This window comes from Phyllobates terribilis, unplaced genomic scaffold (assembly GCF_046119375.1).
Source record: "Phyllobates terribilis strain yellow unplaced genomic scaffold, ASM4611937v1 Scaffold_5__5_contigs__length_657084704, whole genome shotgun sequence".
Lineage (NCBI taxonomy): Eukaryota > Metazoa > Chordata > Amphibia > Anura > Dendrobatidae > Phyllobates > Phyllobates terribilis.
The window spans coordinates 385,370,688-385,396,733 of record NW_027362765.1 but is presented as its reverse complement, the minus strand read 5'-3'; the positions used below and the strand labels follow the sequence as shown (position 1 = coordinate 385,396,733).

The 26,046-nt window shown below is 44.9% G+C and overlaps 1 protein-coding gene across 1 annotated transcript; it reads right to left on the bottom strand.

Moving 5' to 3' along the window:
• Positions 1-3,244: 3,244 nt before the first annotated feature.
• LOC141271208 (killer cell lectin-like receptor subfamily F member 2) lies at positions 3,245-25,681 on the bottom strand. Its single transcript, XM_073681329.1, has 4 exons — positions 25,564-25,681; positions 5,140-5,288; positions 4,323-4,438; positions 3,245-4,189 (listed from the first exon to the last, which is right to left on the bottom strand). The coding sequence occupies exons 1-4, from the start codon at positions 25,574-25,576 to the stop codon at positions 4,069-4,071; spliced, it is 399 nt and encodes a 132-aa protein (XP_073537430.1). The 5' UTR covers positions 25,577-25,681; the 3' UTR covers positions 3,245-4,068.
• Positions 25,682-26,046: the final 365 nt, after the last annotated feature.

The following is a 26,046-nucleotide window of genomic DNA, read 5'->3' as shown; positions in this document are numbered from 1 at the left end:
CAAAATCTTGGTCATTTGTTCTAATTGAATATTAGATATCACGACGTTGCACAAACATGTAAAATGCTGCAGAATGTGAACAAGCTTTAGATTTTGTTTTTGGATTTTGTGGATATTTATATGATTGCAAAATCTGATCATTTTCCTTTGTTCTTACCCGATGTCTCCATGTATGTAGCAGCACAATGTAATTCTCCATGAGCTGTAAATGTTCTGGTCCTTCTTGGAGTATAGTGACTGTGGTCTATCGGGTCGGTTCTTCCTGTTGAAGGTCTCAGAATAACTTCATGTCACACAGGAAATTAGTGCAGTGGTCAGTGACCATGATCCACCCTTACAAAGCATTGAGACTCGCTGGTCACAAGTTTTAAGGGGTTTTACCTTTTTAATTTATAAACTCAGTAGAACGTTCAAAGAAAAAGTTTTGTGACCTTCTCTGACTTCTCATTTACCAAGATATTCACAAATCATCTTGAATACACATTACTGTATAGCAATATAGTAACTGACATTGAAGGAGCCATTAGTTCAAAAATACCTTTGACACTTGCTGTAATAGTCAAATGAGTATATTAGATTGAGAGCCTGTGGTGTCAGCACTAGATTATTAGTAATCTGCCCCCTGTGTGCTTCTACTAGAGAGCATGTTGTCACTTATGAAAGAGACATGCTAGTAATGGAGGGCACTGCTATCAAATGAGTAGTTTATGCTGCACATTTGTATTTGCAATAAAGTAATGCTTCCTTATAAGAAACATGCCTCCAAGTCCATACATGTGATGTACTTTCTCTATATAAGACAGCATTACCAATTATCCCCTGAGGAAGCTGAGGAAGCTAAGTGGCGAAACGCATACACACATAAAGACCCCAAAGCCTCAAGTGACTCTTTGGCATTTATTTCTTGTACACTTTATTTATGGCGAAGATATTGTACATTCAATAATACTATAAGAAAAGATCAAAGAGAGTGCAGTGTCTGACAATAATTATCTGTGTGGGTGATGTGGAGGGAAATATGTCATAGAGATAAATGGCGACAGTAACTGGTTGCTATAATGTAGAGACTGTACTGTAACAATCCATAAAGGGGGCACAAAAGCCTTTACAACATACACAGAGGAAACAATTGTTCACCGACAATGGCAGGGGCGTATATAGAAATGATGACCCCATGGCAAAAGTTCTAATTGGGCCCCAACCCCCCCCCCCAAAAAAAAAAAGTAAATATTTGTTAAGGTCACAGAAGAGCAGATCTTACAACTTTCCCGCCTTTAATTTTCCTCCTACTGAAGTCCTAGATTCCTCTTTCATCGGCCCCATAAAGTATGATGCCAACAAAAGTGCCCCCCAAACACAGTATGAAGCCCCCATGATGAATTACTTCACATGCACAGTATAATGACTCTACTGTACCCCTCCTCAACTCCCCCGGCAAAGTATTGTGCCCTCCACACAACCCTCCATGCAGTATAATGGCCCCACACTGTATAATGGCCCAATCTAGCCCTCCAAACAGTATGGTGGACCCCACCCAAACCGTCACATGGTATAATTGCTTGCATACAGTATAATGGTCCCCCACATAGCCTTCCATATAGTATAATGGGCCCTCATAATCCTCCATATAGTATAATGCACCCCCATGGTCCTCCATACAATATAATGCACCCCCATGGTCCTCCATACAATATAATGCAAACCCCATGTCCCCCATACAATATAATGCACCCCATGGTCCTCCATACAATATAATGCACCCTCAATGGTCCTCCACACAATATAATGCACCCCCCCATGGTCCTCCATACAATATAATGCCCCACGGGTCTGTATACAATATAATGCACCCCCATGGTCCTGTGTACAATGTAATGCACCCCTCATGGTCCTCCATACAATATAATGCACCACCCATGGTCCACCACACAATATAATGCATTCCCCAATGGTCCTCCATACAATATAATGCACTCCCCATGGTCCTCCATACAATATAATGCATCCCCCATGGTCCTCCACACAATATAATGCACCCCCAATGGTCCTCCATGCAATATAATGCACCCCCAATGGCTCTCCATATAATATAAGTCACCCCCCCAAGGTCATCCATACAATAAAATGCACCCCCATGGTCCTCCATACAGTATAATACACCCCCCATGGTCCGCCATACAGTATAATGCACCCCCATAGTCCTCCATACATTATAATACACTATTATGGCCACCACTCTCTGATTTAAATAAATACAATACTCAGGTCCCCTCTGCTGCACCTGTAGTTAGAAACGACGCACATCTCATAACAGTGGGCGCCCTGTAATGATGTCATCATGCCTGCTGCTCTGACACGTCATACACCAAGGCATAATGATGAGGAGGAAGCGTCAGCTGAAGCTCTCTCCTCCTTTAGCATTGAGCGTTGATGGCCAGAGCTCCCCTCTGGCCGTCAGCGTGACCAATGATGATGGAGGAGGAAGCGTCAGCAAACGCCTGCACCAATCATTCTGTGCGGGTGGGAGATAAGGGCGCGGTCAGATACAGGGGGGCCCAGTTGGGTGCTGACGGATGGAGCAGGGGCCCGGTGTGGGCACTGAAACTGGGCCCCCCCCACTCATGGGCCCCATAGCAGTGGCGTGGCCTTCCGCCATTGGACATTGATAGGGTTGTTACTTTCTTTGCTTTTTTAAAACTGAAAACTGATGAGGGATAAAGAGAATCTTTGGGGTCTAAAGCAAAAAAATCCTACAATCAGTTTAGTGTCATGAGCTTTTAATTTCATCATGTTTGATAGCCTGTACAAGAGGTCATGCTCAATGAACCAACCATAATTGCCTAATGTTCTATGGTGCCATTCTAAAAGCCCATTTCATTGCACGCACCTCACTGCTGGTGTCTAAGCACAAGGACATTACCACATTCAATCCTACATGCTAGAAATAGGAGGAAACCACTATGGCTAAATAGAGCTGTAAGGGGCGCAATAAGTGACAAAAAGAAAGCATTTAGAGAACTAAAGCAAGTAGGTAGTGATGAGGCATTAAATGAATACAGAAAATTAAATAAATTCTGTAAAAACCAAATCAAGGCAGCAAAGATTGAGACAGAGAGACTCATTGCCAGAGAAAGTAAAAATACAAATGTAAGGTAATACACTTGGGCAGAGGAAATAAAATGTATAATTATATGCTTAATTGTAAAACACTGGGCAAAACTGTAACTGAAAAAGACCTGGGTGTATTGGTGGCCGACAAGCTCACGTTTAGTGGCCAGTGTCAGGCAGCTGCTGCAAAGGCAAATAAAATAATGGGATGCATTAAAAGAGGCATAGATGCTCATGAGGAGAACATAATTTTACCTCTATACAAGTCACTAGTGCGACCACACTTAGAATACTGTGTACAGTTCTGGTCTCCGATGTATAAGAAAGACATAGCTGAACTAGAGGGGGTGCAGAGAAGAGCAACCAAGGTTATTAGAGGACTGGGGGGTCTGCAATACCAAGACAGGTTATTACACTTGGGGTTATTTACTGTAGAAAAACGAAGGCTTAGGAGTGATCTTATTACTTTGTACAAGTATATGAGGGGACAGTACAAAGACCTTTCTACTGATCTTTTTACTCTGAGGCCTGAGACGGGGACAAGGGGGCATCTTCGTCGTCTGGAGGAAAGTAGGTTTAATCATGATCACAGACGCGGATTCTTTACTGTAAGAGCAGTGAGACTATGGGACTCTCTGCCGCATGATGTCGCAATGAGTGATTCACTACTAACATTTAAGAAGGGCCTGGATGCCTTTCTTGAAAAGTATAATATTACAGGTTATATATACTAGATTCCTTGATAGGGCGTTGATCCAGGGAACTAGTCTGATTGCCGTATGTGGAGTCAGGAAGGAATTTTTTTCCCCAATGTGGAGCTTAGTGTTTGCCACATGGTTTTCTTTTGCCTTCCTCTGGGTCAACATGTTAGGCTATGGGTTGAACTAGATGGACTTAGTCTTCCTTCAACCTTAAAAACTATGTTACTATGTTAAATCAATTGTGTTAGTAATGGCGATGTCAGATCCTCACAGCTTTCTTCACATAGATACATCTTTTTGTAGTACTACAGTCATCCTGATAATAATCAGATCTGGTCTTTGATATGCAGCCTCCCGATTTCTGTGTCTTTATCTCGAACCTGAGTAACAAGAAGATAAAACAAGAGGAAATGATGATAAATCAGTAATTATAAGGGAGGTCCAGACCCCGGTGATCGGATGTATCACAGTCACAGTAATGACCGGTGTGTGCTGGTGTCAGGAGTCACTTACAAGCTGCCGGAATAATGTTCTCCATCCACCCATCTCCAGACGTCTCCATCACGATGAAGTCCTATCCAACATGTGTCATCTCCGTACTGTGTGATAGATATCTTATTTATAAACTCCTGTAACAAATGAAGAATGTCCATCATATCAGATATGTAATAGATATGAGGATACAGCAGACCGGGGCAGGTAATTTAGCCTTACATTGTCCTTATATATGGCCGGTCATCTAGTCCTATATTATCCTTATAAATGTGGTCGGTCATCTAGTCCTATATTATCCTTATATATGGGGCCAGTCACCTAGTCCTATATTATCCTTATATATGCGGCCTGTCATCTAGTCCTATATTATCCTTATATATGGGGTCGGTCATCTAGTCCTATATTATCCTTATATATGCGGCCTGTCATCTAGTCCTATATCATCCTTCTATATGGGGTCGGTTATCTAGTCCTATATTATCCTTATATATGGGGTCGGTCATCTAGTCCTGTATTATCCTTATGTATGGGGCTGATCATCTAGTCCTATATTATCCTTATATATGGGGCCGGTCACCTAGTCCTATATTATCCTTATATATGGGGCCGGTCACCTAGTCCTATGTTATCCTTATATATGCAGCCTGTCATCTAGTCCTATATTATCCTTATATATGAGGTCGGTCATCTAGTCCTATATTATCCTTATATGTGCGGCCTGTCATCTAGTAGTATATTATCCTTATATATGGGGCTGATCATCTAGTCCTATATTATCCTTATATATGGAGCCGGTTATCCAGTCCTATATTATCCTTATATATAGACATCTTACCTGCTGTTCCTTGTCCTTTATGACCAGTAGATCGGCTCCCATCATCTTACAATCATCCCGGCTCTGGCTCCATGTTCTTTCTGTTACATCTGAGTAGTAATAACAGTGATCTCCATGTAGCCGCCAATGATAAGGACACAGAAGACAACCTGAAATACAACAACCATAAATTTTTTCACATTCTCTTTACTGCAATGATTAGACGATATCCAACTTAGGCCAGTTTTACACGTCCTGATATTTCAGGTACTGGAAAAAACAGTACCGGAGAAATCCGTGTCTGATATGTGTGGCAACCGTGTGTCGCATCAGTGTGACACGTACCGTCGCTTGGGAATCAGCGGTATAGGTAGCGTTGTTCCCAAGCACCGGGTGCTGAACTCTGGCCTCATCATTGTCCCCTGCTTCAGCTACGATCAGTGCCAGCAGGGGACAATGATGAAAGTAGTGTGTCTGCTCCTGCTGTCTCCAAGTGTAAAAATAAAATTAAAAAAATCCTTATACTCACCTGCCTGAAGATGAAATAAGTGTCCCACCCTGTAATCCATCAGACCGCACAGGAGGAGGAGCAGAGGAGAATGACTCGATGCTGCGAGCGGGTTCCTGAACTGCGCTGAGCTCACTGGGCAGGATCCTGAACTGTGCTGAGCTCATTGAGTGACAGGACACCACTCAGTGAGCTCAGCACAGTGCAGAGGCCCACTCACTGTAGCAAGTCATTCTCCCCGGCTCCTCAGAGTGTGCATTCAGATAGATTACAGCATGAGACACTTATTTCATCTTGGGACAGGTGAGTACATGGATTTTTTCATTTTATTTGTAGTTTTACACCTGGAGAGAGCGGGAGCAGACACACTACTCTCAACATTGTCCCCTGCTGGCACGGATCGCAGCGCGAGCAGGGGACAAGGATGAGAGATTCCTTCAGCACTAGCTTGGAAACAGCGCTACCTGTACCACTGATTTCCAGGTGCCGGTGCGTGTGATACTGATGACACATGGATGTTATCCGTGTGTCAGTGTGCACATTTTGAGGACATTTGGGGGAATAAGCTGCGTGAAAAAAATGAACATGTCAGTGAGTTTTGCCCATGGACACAAGGTTCATGGAAACACACTGACATATATGCAGACCCATTCATTTGAATGCTTCTACGTGTGTAAGTGTCTACAGTACATGTGAAAGAGGTGATTAGTCAGATCGATGCAGCGTTACAGTTTGCTGATTACAGATCTCATACAGCCGGTCAGAGGTGGGATAGAAAATGTCTTCTCAGGTGTTATAGTGATGATGTAGTGTAGCAGAAACTAAGTTCAATCAGCAAATTAATACAACTAAAAATACCCCCCACCCCCACCACAAATACAAAAAGAAATAAAAGTAATTAATAGGAGATAATCCTCCTCCCTTCCTCATGTCGGTCTCTAGTCCTTTGAAGAAGTCTTCCAAATATCTATATGACTTTGTCAAGTTATTACAAAATTATTTCTTTGTGTTCCTTGTTCTATATTTTACCATCACTATTGCCCCACTATTGGGTTATCAAATCTCGGGATAGAAGACTTTGCTTGGTAAATATGGTGTCTAGAACCATCTACAGGTAACAATCACTCTGGGACTGTATCAGAGGCCATGACAATTGACACTCAGTTCCCCCTAAACCATAAAACACCAAAAGAACCAAAACTGCATCAAAATAGAATTTTGTAACAAGTTGATGGAAAAGAGGAAACTCAAGGACGTTGTTTGGGTCTAAATTTTCAGAATTCCAACAGTATCATATCCAATCCATCAAGATATACATTGTAGAACGGGAATATAACACAGATCAGACTTAAATCTGCAGGTGAGGAGCGAGGCTGGACTCACACAGGGGATTTTTGTTGCAGTGTTTTGTCCCAAACAAATAATGGATGAAAAAATACTGAAATAATACAAAGGAAACATCGATACATCCTGAAGGAGATCTTTATGCATTTACCTCCGGAGATGTCTGCGCGGTTTATGCAGAGCTCCTTCATAATTGCCGGGTGTTCACATATCCGATTATAAACTTGGGGAAGAAGAAAAAAAACAGAATCTGGTAATATAAGCTGTGGCCATATTGTCTTCTTGTGGGTGAAACTTTTCTGAGAGATTCATGTTAGTATTTTGCAGCAATTAGAAATAGATGGTGTGAAGAACAAATAACAAGTTGCATGAAGTCATGTGTAAGAGTGGGGAAGGATGTAGCCTTACTTTTGGCACTGAAGTAGTTAAAGGGAGCGTTCTTGTAGTTAAACCTCTCAGAACTGTTGGTAGGCCAAGCTAAGAGGTTAGCATCAGTGGTCCAGTCAGTAGAGTAGAGGGGGAATTTAGTGCCCTGACCAAGCCTTGAGTGTTATAGAGCTTGGTCCTGGCATAATGCCTTGTGGGCTGCAGTACCTGTAATCAGCCACAAGATGCCACTGTCCTTGGTGCAGATGTTAGGTTGAGTCTGCTAGCAGTGTTACAGACAGTGATGGGGTTAATGCTGTGTGATGACAGTCCACAGAGGGTGGGCACATTAGGAAAATCTCTGCTTAGTTTCCAGAAGCAGGAAGTGATGAGTAGTAAGAGATAGGACAGTGAACTGTATGGGCAGCCTGTCTATATGGTGGCTGCTAGGGTAGACGGGAGCTCCATACCCTCAGACAGTGGGATCACCAGTGTAAAAGTCTCCCTACGCAAGAGTCCTGTTAGCCGGCTGGAGAAACTAAACAGAGGTATTGAGGACCCGGGGCACTTCTAGTCTGCAGGAAGCAGAGGAAGATAAATAGGACTCCAGGCTAAGACGTGGGGGAGATATCGGATCCAGAACACTGTTGGTATTGCAGAAGAGTCTCTTGGGCTAGAGATTAGAATCACAGAGATGCTTCACTTAAAGAGGGAACCAGGGCTGAAGATGTTGCCAGCGCCTGTGAGGGAGATAATAACCTGTCGGGCCTTATCCATTATATCTGCCTGTAAATACTGTACATATTCCTCTTCTCCAAGTAAAGTCCAAGTTATGGTTAAGAACCTTGTGTCCTCTGAATTTATTGCTGCCCTGGTCCCAGAAGAGCAACGCCTGGAGACAGCCGCGATCAGATGGCTTGAAGTAAGTGGAGAGCCCCACATACACAGCCACACATCAGAGGGAGGACACGAATTGTCTGTAGGGTGCCAGAGCAAGAGGGGGCTACAGCTCGCCCACGACTACCTCGCTGGGGCACCTTACATTTGGCGTAGTCGGCAGGATGCGAGCTCCTCGCATGAAGAAAGCGGGGAAGAGCCGACGCAGAACACTGAGGAGAAAGTGTTGGAAGGCATGTGGCCCAAGATGGCGGCCCGAAGCATGGATTCCAAGATGGTGACAATGGCAGTAAAGTCTAGGAGAAGAACAGCCTATCGTGGGAGTGGACGGCGCCGGAGAGCGCAAAAAGATGTCCAGCCCCTACGAGTTCCGGCCCAAAGAAGGATGGGCCCAGCAGTGAAAATGCGTCCCAGGATGGGACGTCCAGTGAGGAAGAGGGCGCGGCGTAAAGCGAAGTCCAGCCCAGTGAGTATCAGCACGCACAGAGAAGAGGCGCGGTTGAAGTCGGAGCTGCCGAGAGTGACGAGTGACGCGGCGGTCGTGTCAGAAGGCCGGCCCAGAAAGAGGAGGAGTTGGACGTGCAGGACGCGCGTCACTGGTAAGCGACCAGTGCCATTTTCTGTCCAGCGCACAAGAGGAAGGAGGTGCTGCAGTGGACGCTCTAAGAAGATGGCAGCCGGAGGATCGGATGACCTGTCCGGGATGAGCGGTGAGGAGGAAATCCTAAAGCTGATTACCCCAGGGGCCGCAATCGGAAGTCACTCACCCGCAGACGCTGCCCGTGAGTCTTCGCCTTTCCCCCAGTGGCCATCCAGTGGTCCACTAGGCCTGACCCGGAGATGGGTCTGCTCATCCATGAATTGCGTGTGTGGAGTTGAAGCCAGATGCCGGAAGATGCTTCCTCCTTAACGGAGGGCGAAGGACATCCCGGTGGGGCCGAAGCAGCTGCCACAGCATCGTCTGATGAAGGTGAGAGGCCCATACCCCGGTGGCTGGAACCACTTGCGGAGCTGCTAACGACTACTTCTGGGGCAGCAGAGGGGGCCCCTAGACCTGAAGAAGCTGTTGCGGGGGTGAGGCCTCCTAGAAGGAAGGCCACAGGGGAAAATTTCTGGCAGTTGGCATTAGAGGCCTTAAACGCCCCCTCGGAAAAGCGTTACGCCGAGCTCAGTAGTCTGAAGTGGACTACCCGCAACCCCCTGATGACGCCACGAGAACAGCGGCGTTGGACTGATACCTTCCTGAGAGGCTGGCTGGAGGGGTCCAACGTGGCGCGGAGGGAGTCGGTGGAGACTTCCCAGACCTGGGGGTGGGTCATAGAGTTCCGTATCCGTGAGGGGTACGGGTTTCTAGAAGAGGAGTGGACCGGGCACGAGGTGTTCGTGGCCCGTGAAGTGATTAAGCGGGACTATCTGCCCGACCGTCTCCACAACCTGCTTGTGGGAGACATCGTACACTTTGTAAAGTGTGAATGCTCTAGAGGGTGGTATGCGGCTGCACTCACCCGACCGTATAAGTGGGAAGATGTCCTTGAGAAGGATGAGGAGGTCTTTCGGCGAAGGGCCAAGAGAGAGGCCCTGCAGCGCTGGGCTAGAGAAGCCCCTAAAGGATTCTTGCCCCCTCCCAAGGCCGGAGTCCTGCAGGAGGATGAATCCAGGAAACAGCAGTGGGGAGACATTGTAAGTGAAGAGGAGGAAGACTTCACGAGCTGCAGTAGAGCCGACTCTCCCAGTTAGACGCCTGATGCTGATTCAGCAATTAAATATCCAGGAGGGGCTGAGGCAGTTGAGCAGGGAGCTGCTGGAATATTTCAGGCTGGCGCCAGTAATGTGGTGCACAATTTTACAGTTACCAGCTATAGCCCTACTCAGGTTGGTTGCGGCAGTGCCACGTCCTCGGATGAGGACCCTGAGCCCAGTAGGTATCTTGATTAGCCCTGGAAGTGGAAAAATCCACCTTCGTTTACAGCATGGGCCGCCTTTATGAAGGAGCGGAAGGAGGCCCGGAAGAAGTGAGATAGTTGGCTGAAAGGTCCGTTGACCTTCTACTTCTTCCTCTACAAGGATTCACCAGTTGTGGTCCTGTTTTCGGAACTGTTTCTCAATGGGGGCGGAATGCCCCATGATGAGTTAAGTTAAAAAAAAAGAAAGAAAAAGAAAAATGGAGGACTGTTCCCCTACCTCCCAGGCCAGGAAGGCCCTAAGCAGCACTGAAGTTGTGTGCCCAAGAGAGCTGCTCTTTTTGTTTTTACTTTTATTTTTATTTTTGTTGCGCTTGTTGCGCCTTTTTCTGCTGGAATTTGAAACACTGAGGCACACTGTGAGGAATGACTGTCCTCTAAATATAAGAGACTTGCGGCCTAGCAGGAAGAACTGGTGACCCCCGCTAGGGCCAAGAAGAAAGTGACTCACGGGGTGTTCCCTGTGACCGTGTGCCTCAGAATGCAGCCTTCAAAGGAGATTGAGGGCTATTGGTGTGTGACCTGTCTTAGCAATATGGACATGGACATTGTGTTTCCAGGGTCCTTACCAAGAAGGACCGGTACTTTTGAGAAGTTTGAAAGTTGATAATGGACTGTCCTGAATTGCAGTTCCGGGGCCCTTAACCGAGAAGGGCTGGTCTCCCACCCAAGAAGAAGACTTCAGGACCAGTCTTGTACTAAAATGTTTTAGTAATATAGTAATGTGTTATGATGTCATAATTACTGATCAGTATTGACTGTTTAGTGTGGTCGGGACAAGAGATGAGCGTTGTTCTACTCGAACTGTTCGCCAATCTCAAATTCGAGCTGTTTTGGGCGGTGTTCGAGCCGTTCGGCGAACACGAACAATTTGAGAAAAATTCGGCTGTTCGAGGTTATGTTCGATAACTGTTCGTGCACCAAAATCATAACTGGATTTTTTCTCAGTAATGATGAAAATTAATGTTAATACGCAGTTTGAGTGTACAGCGGGGTGGGGGGAGGGGCAGGGGATGGATCTCTGCAGAAACAATGAAGATCTCCATTTTTTTTTTCTCTTTCCCGCATTTACAGTGGGGAGGTGCAATCTGTCAGCCTATCAGCAGCGCACACACGGAGCGAAGTGCTTTTTTTCACACAAGCAAGGGCATGTGTCATTGGCAGTGTATGTCACATGTCCTTGCCCTATAAGACCAAGCCATTTTCCCCGTCGCCACCATTTTCTCACTGCTGCAGCTGCGTGTTAGACGGCACCGATGTTGCTGTGTGCGCTATACCTTGTTAATTTCAAGCCAATTTTCGCACAAATCTACAGATAGCTTGGGAGTAGGGAATAGTTGTGATTGCAGTCCTTTTAAGGACTAGGTTACAGCATTTCCTATGACTTTTATCAGGCAGGTCTGTGCTCTTAAATAGATAGGTTGTGGGAGTAAAGACTAATTGTAATTGGAGTCCTTTTCAGGACTAGGTTACATCAGTTCCTATCAGTTTTTGCCAGGCAGGTCTGTGCCAGTGCTGTGCAAGTTTTTTTCACAGCATTTGGCTGAATCTAGCAAAGCTAATCCTTTTTGGCCTATTGCAGAGTGTGTTAGTCAGTGGAGTAGCCTATCTGTGTTGCAAGATATACCACCTGTGTATAGAATACCAATTTTTTTACTGCACCTAGTGAAGTAAAATATTTTGGGCATAGCATCATTCTATTAGTCGATCTATACTGACCTCCATCAGGTTGCAAATTGAATATAATTTTTTTCTGCATCTAGCTCTGAAAAAATATTGGGCTTCTAGCTGTGTGTGGGACTTGTTGTATTAGTCCATCTATACTGACCTCCATCAGGTTGCAAACTGAATATATTTTTTTCTGCATCTACCTCTGAAAAAATATTGGGCTTCTAGCTGTGTGTGGGACTTGTTCTATTAATCCATCTATACAGACCTCCATCAGGTTGCAAACTGAATATATTTTTTTCTGCATCTACCTCTGAAAAAATATTGGCTTCTAGCTGTGTGTGGGACTTGTTGTATTAGTCCATCTATACTGACCTCCATCAGGTTGCAAACTGAATATATTTTTTTCTGCATCTACCTCTGAAAAAATATTGGGCTTCTAGCTGTGTGTGGGACTTGTTCTATTAATCCATCTATACAGACCTCCATCAGGTTGCAAACTGAATATATTTTTTTCTGCATCTACCTCTGAAAAAATATTGGGCTTCTAGCTGTGTGTGGGACTTGTTGTATTAGTCCATCTATACTGACCTCCATCAGGTTGCAAACTGAATATATTTTTTTCTGCATCTACCTCTGAAAAAATATTGGGCTTCTAGCTGTGTGTGGGACTTGTTCTATTAATCCATCTATACAGACCTCCATCAGGTTGCAAACTGAATATATTTTTTTCTGCATCTACCTCTGAAAAAATATGTGGCCTTCTAGCAGTGTGTGGGACTTTCTCTATTAGTCCATCTATACTGACCTCCATCAGGTTGCAAACTGAATATAATTTTTTTCTGCATCTAGCTCTGAAAAAATATTTGGCCTTCTAGCAGTGTGTGGGACTTTCTCTATTAGTCCATCTATACTGACCTCCATCAGGTTGCAAATTAAAAATAATTTTAATCTGCATCTACAGTACCTCTGAAAAAATATTTGGGCTTCTAGCTGTGTGTGGGACTTGTTCTATTAGTCCATCTATACTGACCTCCATCAGGTTGCAAATTGAATATAATTTTTATCTGCATCTAGCTCTGAAAAAATATTTGGCCTTCTAGCAGTGTGTGGGACTTTCTCTATTAGTCCATCTATACTGACCTCCATCAGGTTGCAAATTAAAAATAATTTTAATCTGCATCTACAGTACCTCTGAAAAAATATTTGGGCTTCTAGCTGTGTGTGGGACTTGTTCTATTAGTCCATCTATACTGACCTCCATCAGGTTGCAAATTGAATATAATTTTTTTCTGCATCTAACCCAGCCAATAGTTTTGGCCTAATACCACAGTTTGGCCACTCAGCTCTGCTCGGTTCCCATCCATTGTTTTTTTGTGCAAACAACTCCAGAGTTGTGAATTAGTTAACCACCAAAATGAGTGGAAAAAGGCCTGCTGCTGGTGGAAAGGGGAATAGGCGTGTTGGGAAGGGGAAAAAAGGTTGTGTCCGTGGGGTAGCTGTTAAAGCAACAGTTACATCTGCAGAAGAAAGACCATCTTCCAGCCAAACTAAATTGTCTACTTCTTTTAGCGGACAATGTGATAAGATCCCTTTCTTACGGCCACGCCAATCGCTACAAATTCCAGATGAGGCACAAAAACAGCAGGTGCTTCAACGGATATCAAGTGCTCCTTTAAGTGGGCTCTCCTCCACATCAACTTCAACATCACAAATACTCCAGTCCTCAAAGGTGTCACCCCAATCGCACTTGCTTCCTCACAGCTCCCAAATCTCCAGCTGCCCGTCTGAGTATGAGTTAGAACAGATGGTTGAGTCTGCAGAGCTGTTTACTCATACTATAGCCTGGGAATCAGAGGTCGACTCCAGCGCTTCTGTGAATCCAGACGAGGAAATGATCTGCACTGATGCCCAGAATCTTTATGAGTCGGATCCAGGACCAGACGCAGAAGGTTCTGACCATAATGTAGACCCTCATTCCCAAACTGTAACTCCTGTTGGTGGAGACAATGAGGAAGACGATGATAAGACTCAAATACCTGATTGGAGCGACAACTTTAGTTTTTTGTCAGGGCAGGAACAGGTTGGCTCTGAGGACGACGGGTGTGATAACGCACAAGGTGATGATGATGAGGTTGGAGATCCCACTTACTGTCAACCCACAGTCAGCCAAGAGATGAGGTCAGCAGAGGAGGTGGAGGAAGATGCTAGTGACGACGAGGTCAGGTTGCGCCTTCCTGGACAGAGACGTAGTACTGGAAGCACGTCAACAACTGCATCCTCAAACACAACTCTGCCTCTCACCACAAGTCGTGGTGGCTCTTCAGGTCGCATGGGTGCTAAGCCTTGCATAGCCTGGGCATTTTTTCAGATCGATAAAGATGACCCAACTTGTGTTATCTGTAACATTTGTCAGCAAAAGCTAAGTAGAGGCCAAAAAATACATAGTTTGAGTACTTCATGCATGAACCGGCACATGGACATGAAGCATAAGTTGCAGTGGGAAGCTCAGTGTGCTACAATGCGGCCTAGCCGGCCGGGCCAACCACCGTCTGCCGTATCTTGTGCATCCGCGGCCTCTTCATCCTCTGTGACTGGGGGGACAGCAGTCACACCTGTTTTGGGGCGCAGACCTGCCACCTCAAAGAAAGGTGTGCCTGCGCTCCACCAGCATGTCGCACACAACATCACCGCTTCTTTGAGAAACTCTGTGTGTGACAGGGTGCATTTCACCACAGACACTTGGACGAGTAGGCATGGACAGGGGCGTTACATGTCGCTGACTGGGCACTGGGTAACTATGGTGACAGCAGGACAAGGGGCTGCTGTCCAAGTCTTGCCGTCCCCACGAGTTGTGCGTCAATCCTCTTTATGTCAAAGTTCCTCCACTGCTTCTGCCTCATCAACCTCCTCTCGGTCTTCCACCTGCACCCAAAGCCTGTCTGGTCATGCCACAAGCTTTCTAACTGCGCAGAAGGGATCCTGCACACCTCCTTACTATGCTGGCAGTAGGGCTCAACGTCATCAGGCGGTTTTTACATTGAAATGTCTGGGAAATGTGAGTCACACAGCTGAGGAGTTGTGGTCAGCTCTGGAGAACCAATTTCATGAATGGTTGTCTCCACTGGACCTGAAACCAGGGAAGGCCGTGTGCGACAATGCTGCAAACCTGGGTGCGGCCCTTCGCCGGGGCAATGTCACACACGTGCCTTGTATGGCTCACGTGTTGAACCTGGTTGTCCAGCAATTTTTAGCCCACTATCCCAGACTAGATGGCCTTCTGCAGAGGGCACGGTCACTGTGTGCTCACTTCCGCCGTTCTCATCCCGCAGCTCAGCGACTTACATCTCTACAGAAGTCGTTGGGCCTGCCACTTCACCGGCTAAAATGCGATGTGCCTACCCGGTAGAATTCAACTCTGCACATGTTGCAGCGACTGTGGCAGCACCGACAAGCCCTGGTGCAATACGTTCTGACGTATAGCCTGGGCCAACGAGATCCAGAGGTGGGGCAAATCACGCTGGAGGAGTGGTCTCAGATCAGGGACCTATGCACCCTTCTGCACAGTTTTGAAATGGCGACGAAGATGTTTAGTGCTGACGATGCCATTATCAGCATGACTATTCCGGTGATTTACATGCTGGAGCACTTGTTAAACAGAATTCGGAGTCAGGTGGTGGCACAAGAGGAGGTGGAGGAAGTAGAGGAGGAGGAGTTGTATGCGGAAGGGCTAACATCTGCAAGGTCCAGACGGTCGGCAGCACCAAGGCGGCAGGCATGTGAGGGTGGGGGAGATGGTTTTACCAGGGCGCATGGTAGCAGCCAAACTAGTGAGGAAGGTGCAGGAGCCCAGGAAGAAGTGGAGGACGAACTGATGGAAGACTCATCAGATGAGGGAGACCTTGATCACATTTCTGTTGTGCGAGGTTGGGGGGAGAGGACAGAGGAAGGAAGCATGATTGTTACCTCGCCACCAACATAACAGGGACTTGGCGCTCCTGGATGCGCAACACACATGAGTGCCTTCTTGCTGCACTACCTGCAACATGACCCTGGAATTGTGAGAATTAGAAATAATCCTGACTACTGGGTTGCCACACTGTTAGATCCCCGGTACAAAAGTAAATTTGCAGAAATTATTCCTGCCATAGAAAGGGACGCACGCATGCAGGAGTATCAGCAGAGACTGTTGCAGAATCTTACATGTGCTTTTCCACAAAATACCAGTGGTGCACGTAGTGAATCTCACAGTTCCAACTTGCCAACCGTGGGACCGTCAAGTGTTCAGCACTCAAACCGTAACAGAACCACAGTATCTGCTGGTAACATCAATTTTGCGGAATCATTTCACCACTTTTTTAGCCCATCCTTTGCAAGGCCACAGGAGACAAGAAGTCTGACACATAGTCAACGCCTAGAGACGATGGTACAGGAGTATCTCCAAGTAAACATTGAAGCCATGACTGTGTCACTGGACCCTTGCTCTTTTTGGGCTTCCAATCTGGATAAATGGCCGGAGCTAGCCACTTACGCCTTGGAGATCTTGTCATGCCCCGCAGCCAGCGTTCTGTCTGAACGTGTGTTCAGCGCTGCTGGTGGTGTGCTGACAGATAAGCGCACGCGGCTCTCCACTGATAATGTAGACAGACTCACGTTCATAAAGATGAACAAATCATGGATCCGAAACGACTTTTCTACCCCTGTGTCATCCTGGGGAGAGTAAAAGCTTGATGATTGGTTAAAATCACCCTACCAACCGTTTTAAGCTTTCAAATTACTAATCATGTTTATCTGTATCTTGGCTGGAAAATAATTTGGGCTTTGTAGCAGTGTGCAGCACTGATTCTATTAGGCCATCTATAATAAGCTCCACCAGATTTATAATTACTAATCATGTTTATCTGTATCTTGACTGGAAAATAATTTGGGCTTTGTAGCAGTGTGCAGCACTGATCCTATTAGGCCATCTATACTAAAGCTTCACCAGATTTAAAATTAATAATAATTTTTAGCTGCATCTAGCCCAGAAAATAATTTTGGGGCTCCGAGATGCGCAAGACACATAAGTGGCTTCTTGCTGCACTACCTGCAGCATGACCCTCATATTGTCAGAATTCGAAGTAATCATGACTACTGGGTTGCCACACTCTTAGATCCCCCAAACTTTTCGATCAACCTTTTCATTTTAATAAAGACCAAAAAAATGGTCATTTTTGAAATTATAAGCATTAGCAGGTTGTTAGAAACTGAAATCAAACAGTTTTCAACTCAAAACTTTATTCTAGGTGATGTTACATTTTCACATAGGACCCCTTGTTCGAAAGGAGCTTCTGAACTCTCTCGTCCATTGAATTTGTCAGGTTTTGGATGGTTTCTGCTTCAATTGTTTTGCATGAGGACAGAATACCCTCCCAGAGCTGTTGCTTAGATGTGAACTGCCTCCCGCCATCATAGACACTCCTTTTAATGATGCTCCAAAGGTTCTGAATGGGGTAGAGGTCAGGGGAGCATGGGGGTCACACCATAAGTTTGTCCCCTTTTATGCCCATATCAGCCAGAGATGCAGATGTTTTATGTGCAGCATGAGATGGTGCATTATCATGCAAAAAAATGATCTTGCTGTGAAATACACGGTTCTTCTTCTTGAACCATGGCAGGAAGTGCTGTTTGAGAAAATCCACATACATTATGGAGTTCATCTTTAGCGCCTTCAGGGATCCTAAAGGGGCCGACAATCTCTCTCCCCATGATTCCAGCCCAAAACATTACTCCACCTCCTCCTTGTTGGCGCTGTAGCCGTGTTTGCGTGGGGTGTCCATCAACCAGCCATCCTCCACTCCATCCATCTGGACCATCGAGCGCTGCACGGCACTCATCCGTGAACAAAACAGTTTTGAAATCAGTCTTCATGTAATGTTTGGCCCACTGGAGCCGTTTCTGCTTGTGTGAAGTGGATAGAGGAGGTCGACAGGATGGCGTATGCACAGCTGCAAACCTCTGAAGGACCCTGCATCTTGTTGTTCGGGGGACGTTGGAGGCACCAGCAGCTTCAAAAACTTGTCTGCTGCTATGACAAGGCTTTTTTGCCGCTGTTCTTTCAACCTGACGTAATTGCCTGTAGGAAAGAGTCCTCAATTTGCCCTTATCAGCACGCACACGTGTGTACTGTGAATCAGCTACATACTTCTTGATTGCCAAGACACTTCATCCTGATCATCACACAATGTTGATTGTAGTCATGCCTTGACCTAAACACTCCACAATTTGTTGCTTCTCAGCAGCCGACACATCCTTTTTCTTTCCCATTTTGGCAGAAAATGTAGGCTGCTTAATAATGTGAGACAGCCTTCTTAAGTAGTCTTGCCTTTCATTGGACACACCTGCCAAACTAATTAGCACAGGTGTCTGCAATTGCTTACAGTGATATAAAGAGCCCTGACACACATCACCATCAATGAGTTTAACTGACAAACAAACAAATTCTTCCCTTATCACTCCTAAACACTTTTTGCATAATAATTTGGAACACAGTGTCCATGTGCTTTTCCACAAAACACCAGTGGTTCACGTAGTGAATCTTACAGTTCTAACTTGCCAACCGTGGTCTGTATGGAGTTGTTCAATAAAGGGCCCAAAATTAAGATAACATAGATGGGAGAGGTCTCTATGAATAGGAATTCCTAAGTATTTGATACCCTGTGAGGGCCAGGCAAAGGGAAAGTTGGACTGGATGGAATCCTATATGGATTTGGGGAGGGAGACATCGAGGGCCTCAGACTTCGCTGCATTGATTTTAAAATTTGACCATGTAACAAAGTGATCTATTTCAGCCATAACAGCATGGATGGATATATGTGATTGAGTGATATATACTAGGACATCATCAGCAAATATAGAGCACTTGTACTCGGTGCCTCCCACCTCAATCCACCTAATATTGGGGTTATGGCGAATTGATGAGAGCAGGTGCTCCGTCACTAGGATGTATAAGAGAGGGGACAGAGAACATCCCTGCCTTGTCCCATTGGTGATTGTGAAAGGTGATGAAAATGTTCTGACGCGCCCCCTGGGCCTTGGGACACCCGGAGCCGGACCCTTTTTGGTGGATGCTGGTGGTTGTAGTCTCCGTGGCGGCGACCCGGTTCCATGGCTCAGGGCGGTCAAACCAGTGGCGGAACTATTTATGTGGTTTTGATGTTTAAATGTCTGACTACGCCACCCGTGGATTGCGGTCAGAGTGAACCGCCGCTCCAGGGCAGACCGCTGAGGCTGGTGTTGTGGGTGCAGCAGAGCGTAGCATAACTCCCCACGGGAGGAGTATAGCCTCAGGGCAGTGTATGCGAAGGATGGGGGTGATGGTGCAGGGCAGCAACAGTAACGACACGGAGTCAGTGATGCAGTCCAGGGCCTTTACTCACAGTTCTTATTATCCAGACCACGTCTGCAGGTAACGGCTGCCCACGTCGTACTGTGCTCACCAGGTGAGGGGCTCAGACAACTCCCAGATAACTTTGGAGCGCTTCACAGGACCCCCTTTGTGTGTCCTTTGTCTGGCCTTTCTTACCAACCCTTCTGTCCGGCTGCCTCGGGCCTCCTCTTGGTAAACTTGGCGCCAGTTTCCCTGACCCTATGTGGTGCCTTCCTAGCGGGTGTAGCGAGGGGCTGCGCCACATAAAATGTCACAGCCTCCTGTTTCTAGCTGAGGGTCGTTTCCTGCCTCCACTAGTTTCGGGGACCGGTCTCCCCCTTTGGCCTGACCCCTCCACGCAGGTGGATTCGGGCGTGCGGTGGCGACTCGCCCGTCCGCACCCCTGGGATCCCTTCGTTCCTCGTTCCTGGAGCCTTCTCCGCTCCTCTTCCTTCCTTCTCCCTCTTCCAGGCCTGGGCCTTTGTTACTAGGCCCGCCTCCGGAGCAGAGCTCATGCAGAGCCCCTGCTCCCTGCCACTTCTGCTCAGACTTCTCTGCACTGAACTAAGATGGTGCCCACCTTTTATACTCCCTTCTCAATGCACCCAGGAACTGCTTCCTCCCTGCTCCTGCACTACAGGGTTCCCCTTCCTCAGTGTTCCCTCCCCCCACTCCAGCCAGGGACAGGGACTGTCGTGCCCATCTCAGGGGCATATTGGTCGCCCTGCCCCACGGCAATGTGGTGTAATGCATGCAGGTGTCGGGTCCTGATCCACACTACATCCTTACCTGAGAGTGAGATATCACACCTCTGGGTGAGGTGCAATACCTCTGTAGCAACCGAGCCCTCAGGGTGCTACAGTTCCATTTATCTTCAGCCTAGGTGACGTATTGCGATACAGGGCCGTGATTTTGGCTATAAAAGGGTCCCCTAGACCCCTACCCCAAGCTTTTTAAGAGAATCATATATGGCGTGCCAGGAGACTCTATGGAATGCTTTCTCAGCATCCAACGAGAGTATCTAATTACAAATTTTTAACTGCATCTAGCCCAGGAAATACTTTGTGCCTAGTAGCAGTGTCTGCTAGTCAGCGGATTATCCCGGCTGTTAAGCAAGCTACACCACCTGTAGTTTGGACACTTAATTTTTTCAAAGGAAATGCTTCGGGACCACGGGATACTCAGTGAAGAGCATCAGGAGGCACCCCAAGGCATAGGGGCTGGGACTGGCAGTAGGATGCCTTGCGGTGGACAGCCGAGCTCGATCCTTATAAAAGCTTTTTAACTGCAGCAGCTTTAGTGGACGCTACTGGAGCTGGAATTACGCGGCTGCTGGCATGAGACTTGCCCTCCAATAGATCCTTGTAAATGGATTTAAAGTGTATTCATTCAAATTAGAGAGACAATTTAAATTAAAAAGCTTAGAGCTGCCTCCACCACAGGGGGGCTCGCTCGACCCACCAGCGGACAGGCACCAGTATTGGGAGAGGGGGGCTGGCCGTCAGGGTTCACCGCGGCTCTGGCACAAACCCGGCGACACGGAGGTGGCACGGGCAGGAGCGGACTGAACGTGTCGGCTTCTCACTTTTTGGATTTTAGAAGGGCATGACATGCCTATATCTGTGTCTCCCCCTCCTTTTACTCCTCCACCTCTTTTCTTTTCGCATGACTATATGTACTTGTCACTTTTCCATGTGTTAGTTGTGTCTTCTGAGCAGTTTGTCAGCTTTTGGACACCTTTGAAGGTGTTTTCTATGTGTTTCTATGTGTTTTTGTTTGCCTGCCATTGGTTTTAACAGTGTTCGAAGGTGTTCGACGAACAGTTCGGCGAACACATGGGTGTTCGACGAACCGAACCGAACTCGAACACTACGGGGGTGGCTCAACACTAGTCGGGACAACCAACATTAAAGTGTGGGGGAATGTAATAATGGGGAAGGACATAGCCTTCCTTTTGGCACTGAAGTAGTTAAAGGGAGTGTTCCCGTAGTTAAACCTCTCAGAACTGTTGGTAGGCCAAGCTAAGAGATTAGCATCAGTGGTCCAGTCAGTAGAGTAGAGGAGGAACTTAGTGCCCTGACCAAGCCTTGAGTGTTATAGAGCTTGTTCCTGGCATAATGCCTTGTGGGCTGCAGTACCTGTAATCAGCCACAAGATGCCACTGTCCTGGGTGCAGATGTTAGGTTGAGTCTGCTAGCAGTGTTACAGACAGTGATGGGGTTAATGCTGTGTGATGACAGTCCACAGAGAGTGGGCACATTAGGAAAATCTCTGCTTAGTTTCCAGAAGCAGGAAGTGATGAGTAGTAAGAGATAGGACAGTGAACTGTATGGGCAGCCTGTCTATATGGTGGCTGCTAGGGTAGACGGGAGCTCCATACCCTCAGACAGTGGGATCACCAGTGTAAAAGTCTCCATACGCAAGAGTCCTGTTAGCCGGCCAAAGAAACTCAACAGAGGTATTGAGGACCCGGGGCACTTCTAGTCTGCAGGAAGCAGAGGAAGATAAATAGGACTCCAGGCTAAGACGTGGGGGAGATATCGGATCCAGAACACTGTTGGTATTGCAGATGAGTCTCTTGGGCTAGAGATTAGAGTCACAGAGATGCTTCACTTAAAGAGGGAACCAGGGCAGAAGATGTTGCCAGCACCTGTGAGGGAGATAATAACCTGTCGGGCCTTATCCATTATATCTGCCTGTAAATACTGTACATATTCCTCTTCCCCAAGTAAAGTCCAAGTTATGGTTAAGAACCTCGTGTCCTCTGAATTTATTGCTGCCCTGGTCCCAGAAGAGCAATGCCTGGAGACAGCCGCGATCGGATGGTTTGAAGTAAGTGGAGAGCCCCACATACACAGCCACACATCAGAGGGAGGACACAAATTGTCTGTAGGGTGCCAGAGCAAAAGGAGTCTACAGCTCGCCCACGACTACCTCGCTGGGGCACCTTACACATGTACAAGACAGTAGTTACAGAAGCTCAAGTTATAACAGAAGTGCTAAAAGTCCCACATATATAAGAGGTTCTGATGATATCTGTGACAATGTCCAGGTTTTGGTGAAGTTTTTGAGGCTTTCAAAAACTACAAGTTTTTCAAGCAGAAAATGCTTCAGGAAATGTTCCTATTTGGGGAAGGTTTTGGTGGTGTTTTTCTTTTTGCAAAGTTTCCTTTCCTTTTTTTCTTAGGAGTCTAAGGCTCCATTCGCACATTTCATTTTTGCTGATTTTCGTTTCAGCTTTTTTAATGTAAATTAAAAGCTGATTTTTGCAGTTCCAGATAAAACCTATAAGATTTCAGAAATCTCCTGCACACACTAGTTTTCTTCTGACGGAATTGGAAAACTGCAGCGTTTTTTAAATCTGCAGCACGTCAATTCTTTCAGGGTTTTTGCAAATCTTTTTAACCCGTAGAAAACAATGAGAAAGTGAAAAAAATGTTGCAAAAAACACAACAACATCAAAACACACATGTAATCTAAACCTGAAAAACGCTGCAAAAAGCACTACTAAAATTCTGAAAAATGGGAATTTTGAACACAGCGTTTTACTGCGAAAACAGCAGGTTTTGATTGGAAAAAAAATTTGTAAAAACGCTGTTTGTGAACATAGCCTTAGGCCATGTTCACATGGTGCATTTTTGCTGGGTATTTGATGCTTTTTTTCTGTGCGGAATTGGGCCAAAAATGCAAAGGAATCCTTATACCTGCAAGGTCTATGACAATTCTGAAGTGCTGTGCACATGGTGAGTACATTTCTCGATCTAGTGTGTGTTTAATCTGCAGTATGTCAATTCTTTGTGCATTTTAGCCCTGCGAATTTACCATTGAGTACACTCTAAATCAGTCAAAAACGCAATGCAAATACACAGGGCAAAAACGCACCAAATCTGCACGGAATTTCTGTAGTTTTTGCTGCCAAGAGATGCAGAAACGCTGCAGAAATTTCTCCAAGCAAATACTCAACGTGCGCACATAACTTTAGAGGAGTTTATTTACCTGAAGCGTTCCTGAAAAGGTTTCTTTATCATCCTCTTCTAAGAAATGCACTTTTCTTCAAACCAGACGTTTTTCAAAAGCTCTTCAAGGAAAAGGGAAGGTCAAAAACCCCCATTATGATTTACCATAGACATGAATTGAATGAGTTTTCCAAGAAATTTTGAAACAGTTTTTAAGGAGGATTCTAGAGAGAATCCATAAAAAAAAACTCAAAAAAATTCAGTGTGAACATAGCCCAAGACTGTCATACTTAGCAAGCGCTTCAATAGTGCGGATGAGAATGATAATGACTCCTACGAGCACAGTAATAGTCACACCTTTCCAGGAAGGCGTCCAGATTCTCTGCTTATCTGTGAGGATTATGGAGAAGACACAATCACATGAAACATTTATTATCTTATATTTCCATCCAGCTCATATTCCAGGGGATATATCTCTGATGATAGTCTCAGATCCAATCATTAAGGGTCAGGGGTTCCTTGATCACCCACAAATATTTTTTTATTCTTGGAAACTGATAAAGAACATCCAAAATCAAATTCATTTTTTTTCCAGTTAAAGAGAATCTGTCAGAAGGCTTTTGCTACATTATATGAGAACAGCATGAAGTAGGGGCAGAGACCCTGATTCCAGCAATGTATCACTTACTAGGCTGTGTGTTGCTGTTTCATTATTCACAGGAGATTATCACTACAGGACTAGATGTCTCACACCTCGTCATCAACAGCTGTATAGCCCAGCCCCACTACTGCTTATCAGCCTTCTGCCTATGCACAGTGCACACAGGAAGCTGCCACTCAGGAGGTGTGGGCAGGGTTATACTAAGCTCAGCATTCCGAGCTCTGCTGGATTTGCAGCAGAGAAAATAATGATTGCATCAAAATGACAGCAAGCAGCCCAGCAAGTGACAAATCGCTGCAGTCAGGATATCAGCCACTCTATAACACTGCTCTTGTATTAAATAGCAACAACCTGGTGACAGATTTCCTTTAAAGATCATGATCTTCGCAAATACTGAAGAAAATGGATTTCCTTTTTTTTCAGGATGTCTTTCAGCTAATTATAAAGTTTAAGTCTACAATTAAATCAACAATCTGATTTTTTTTTTTTTTTTAAATTGCAGTTAATCCTGTAATCCAATGATTCCTAATCTCATCATTCTTTCTTGATCAATTAAAAGAATCCAAATTATGATTATTTTGCTCCATTTACAAAAGTGCATTTTATTAAATTTGTTTTTATTAACACAGTTTAAACATTGTATTATGATAAATGAATTATATTGTCGTAATCATTTCATAAAAAGCAATAAAAAACGAACGCAATTTGTTTTTTTTTATTGTAAAAATCTGTAAATATGTGAATTAATTCAAATAAAAAAAAAAGCTATGTCATCCTCCATGTGATCAGATCAAAAGATGCTATAAATATTATTGATTAATTTTAACGAATTAAAACTAATACATTTGCTTTAATTAAAAATCTAATTGTAAACTGTTCACTATTTGTACAATACTGTATCATATAGATTTATATACTGTATTCCAAAATGTTATTTTTATATTTTTTTAATTATTTTCTCTTAGATCTAATTTATTAATCCTGATATTCGTCATAATTTAAACCAGTTTAAGACCATGTTCGCATGTGTTTTCGCTGTGTTTTTTTTTCTGCAGGCAAAACCTGCTCTCTTGGCAGTAAAGAAGCTGCTTACTAAAAGACGTTTTTTTATGCGTTTTTTGCTGTGTTTTTGCAGTTATTCATTGCTTTCTTTGGGTGAAAAAACGCTGAAAGAAGTGACATGCTGCAGTTTGCAAAAACGCAGGAGGTTTCCAATTCAGTCAGGAAAAAAAAAAAACAATGTGCATGAGATTTCTGAAATCTCATAGATTTTGCTGGTCCTGTAAAATGCAGCTTAAAATTTGCATTAAAAAACAACAGCAAAAATGCAACGTGTGAACATAGATTTAAGAATCCAAATAGAAATTAAGTTTCGCAACTTGAAAAATGCATTTACAATTTTCGCAAGAATGAAAAAATGTGGATATAAAATATTTATTGATTCTACGTATTATGTTTATTTTCAGTTGAATCCGATTAATAAATCCCTTGACTTTGTGTTGCTCAAATAAAATTATCCAAAATCTTGGTCATTTGTTCTAATTGAATATTAGATATCACGACCTTTCACAAACATGTAAAATGCTGCAGAATGTGAACAAGCTTTAGATTTTTGGTTTCTGATTTTGTGGATATTTATGTGATTGCAAAATCTGATCATTTTCCTTTGTTCTTACCTGATGTCTCCATGTATGTAGCAGCACAATGTAATTCTCCGTGAGCTGTAAACGTTCGGGTCCTTCTCGGAGTATAGTGACTGTGGTCTATCGGGTCGGTTCTTCCTGTGGAAGGTCTCAGAAGAACTTCATGTCACACAGGAAATTAGTGCAGTGGTCAGTGACCGTGATCCACCCTTACAAAGCAGTGAGGCTCGCTGGCCACGAGTTTTAAGGGGTTTTACATTTTTAATTTATAAATTCAGTAGAATGTTCAAAGAAAAAATAGTTTCTTTTGGCGCCAAAAGGAACTAACGGTGGACACCGTGTGCTCACCGTCAGGATCACCCACACAGCACCATACCGCACTGGAGCTATCACACCAGCTGGACATTTGTCCTGCACAAGTTCGTTTGCTACACAATACCATACACTGTTGAAGGTCAATTGTGACCGAAAAGTTTGTGTTTATGTACTATTTCCCCCTATTAAAACTTTATAAAA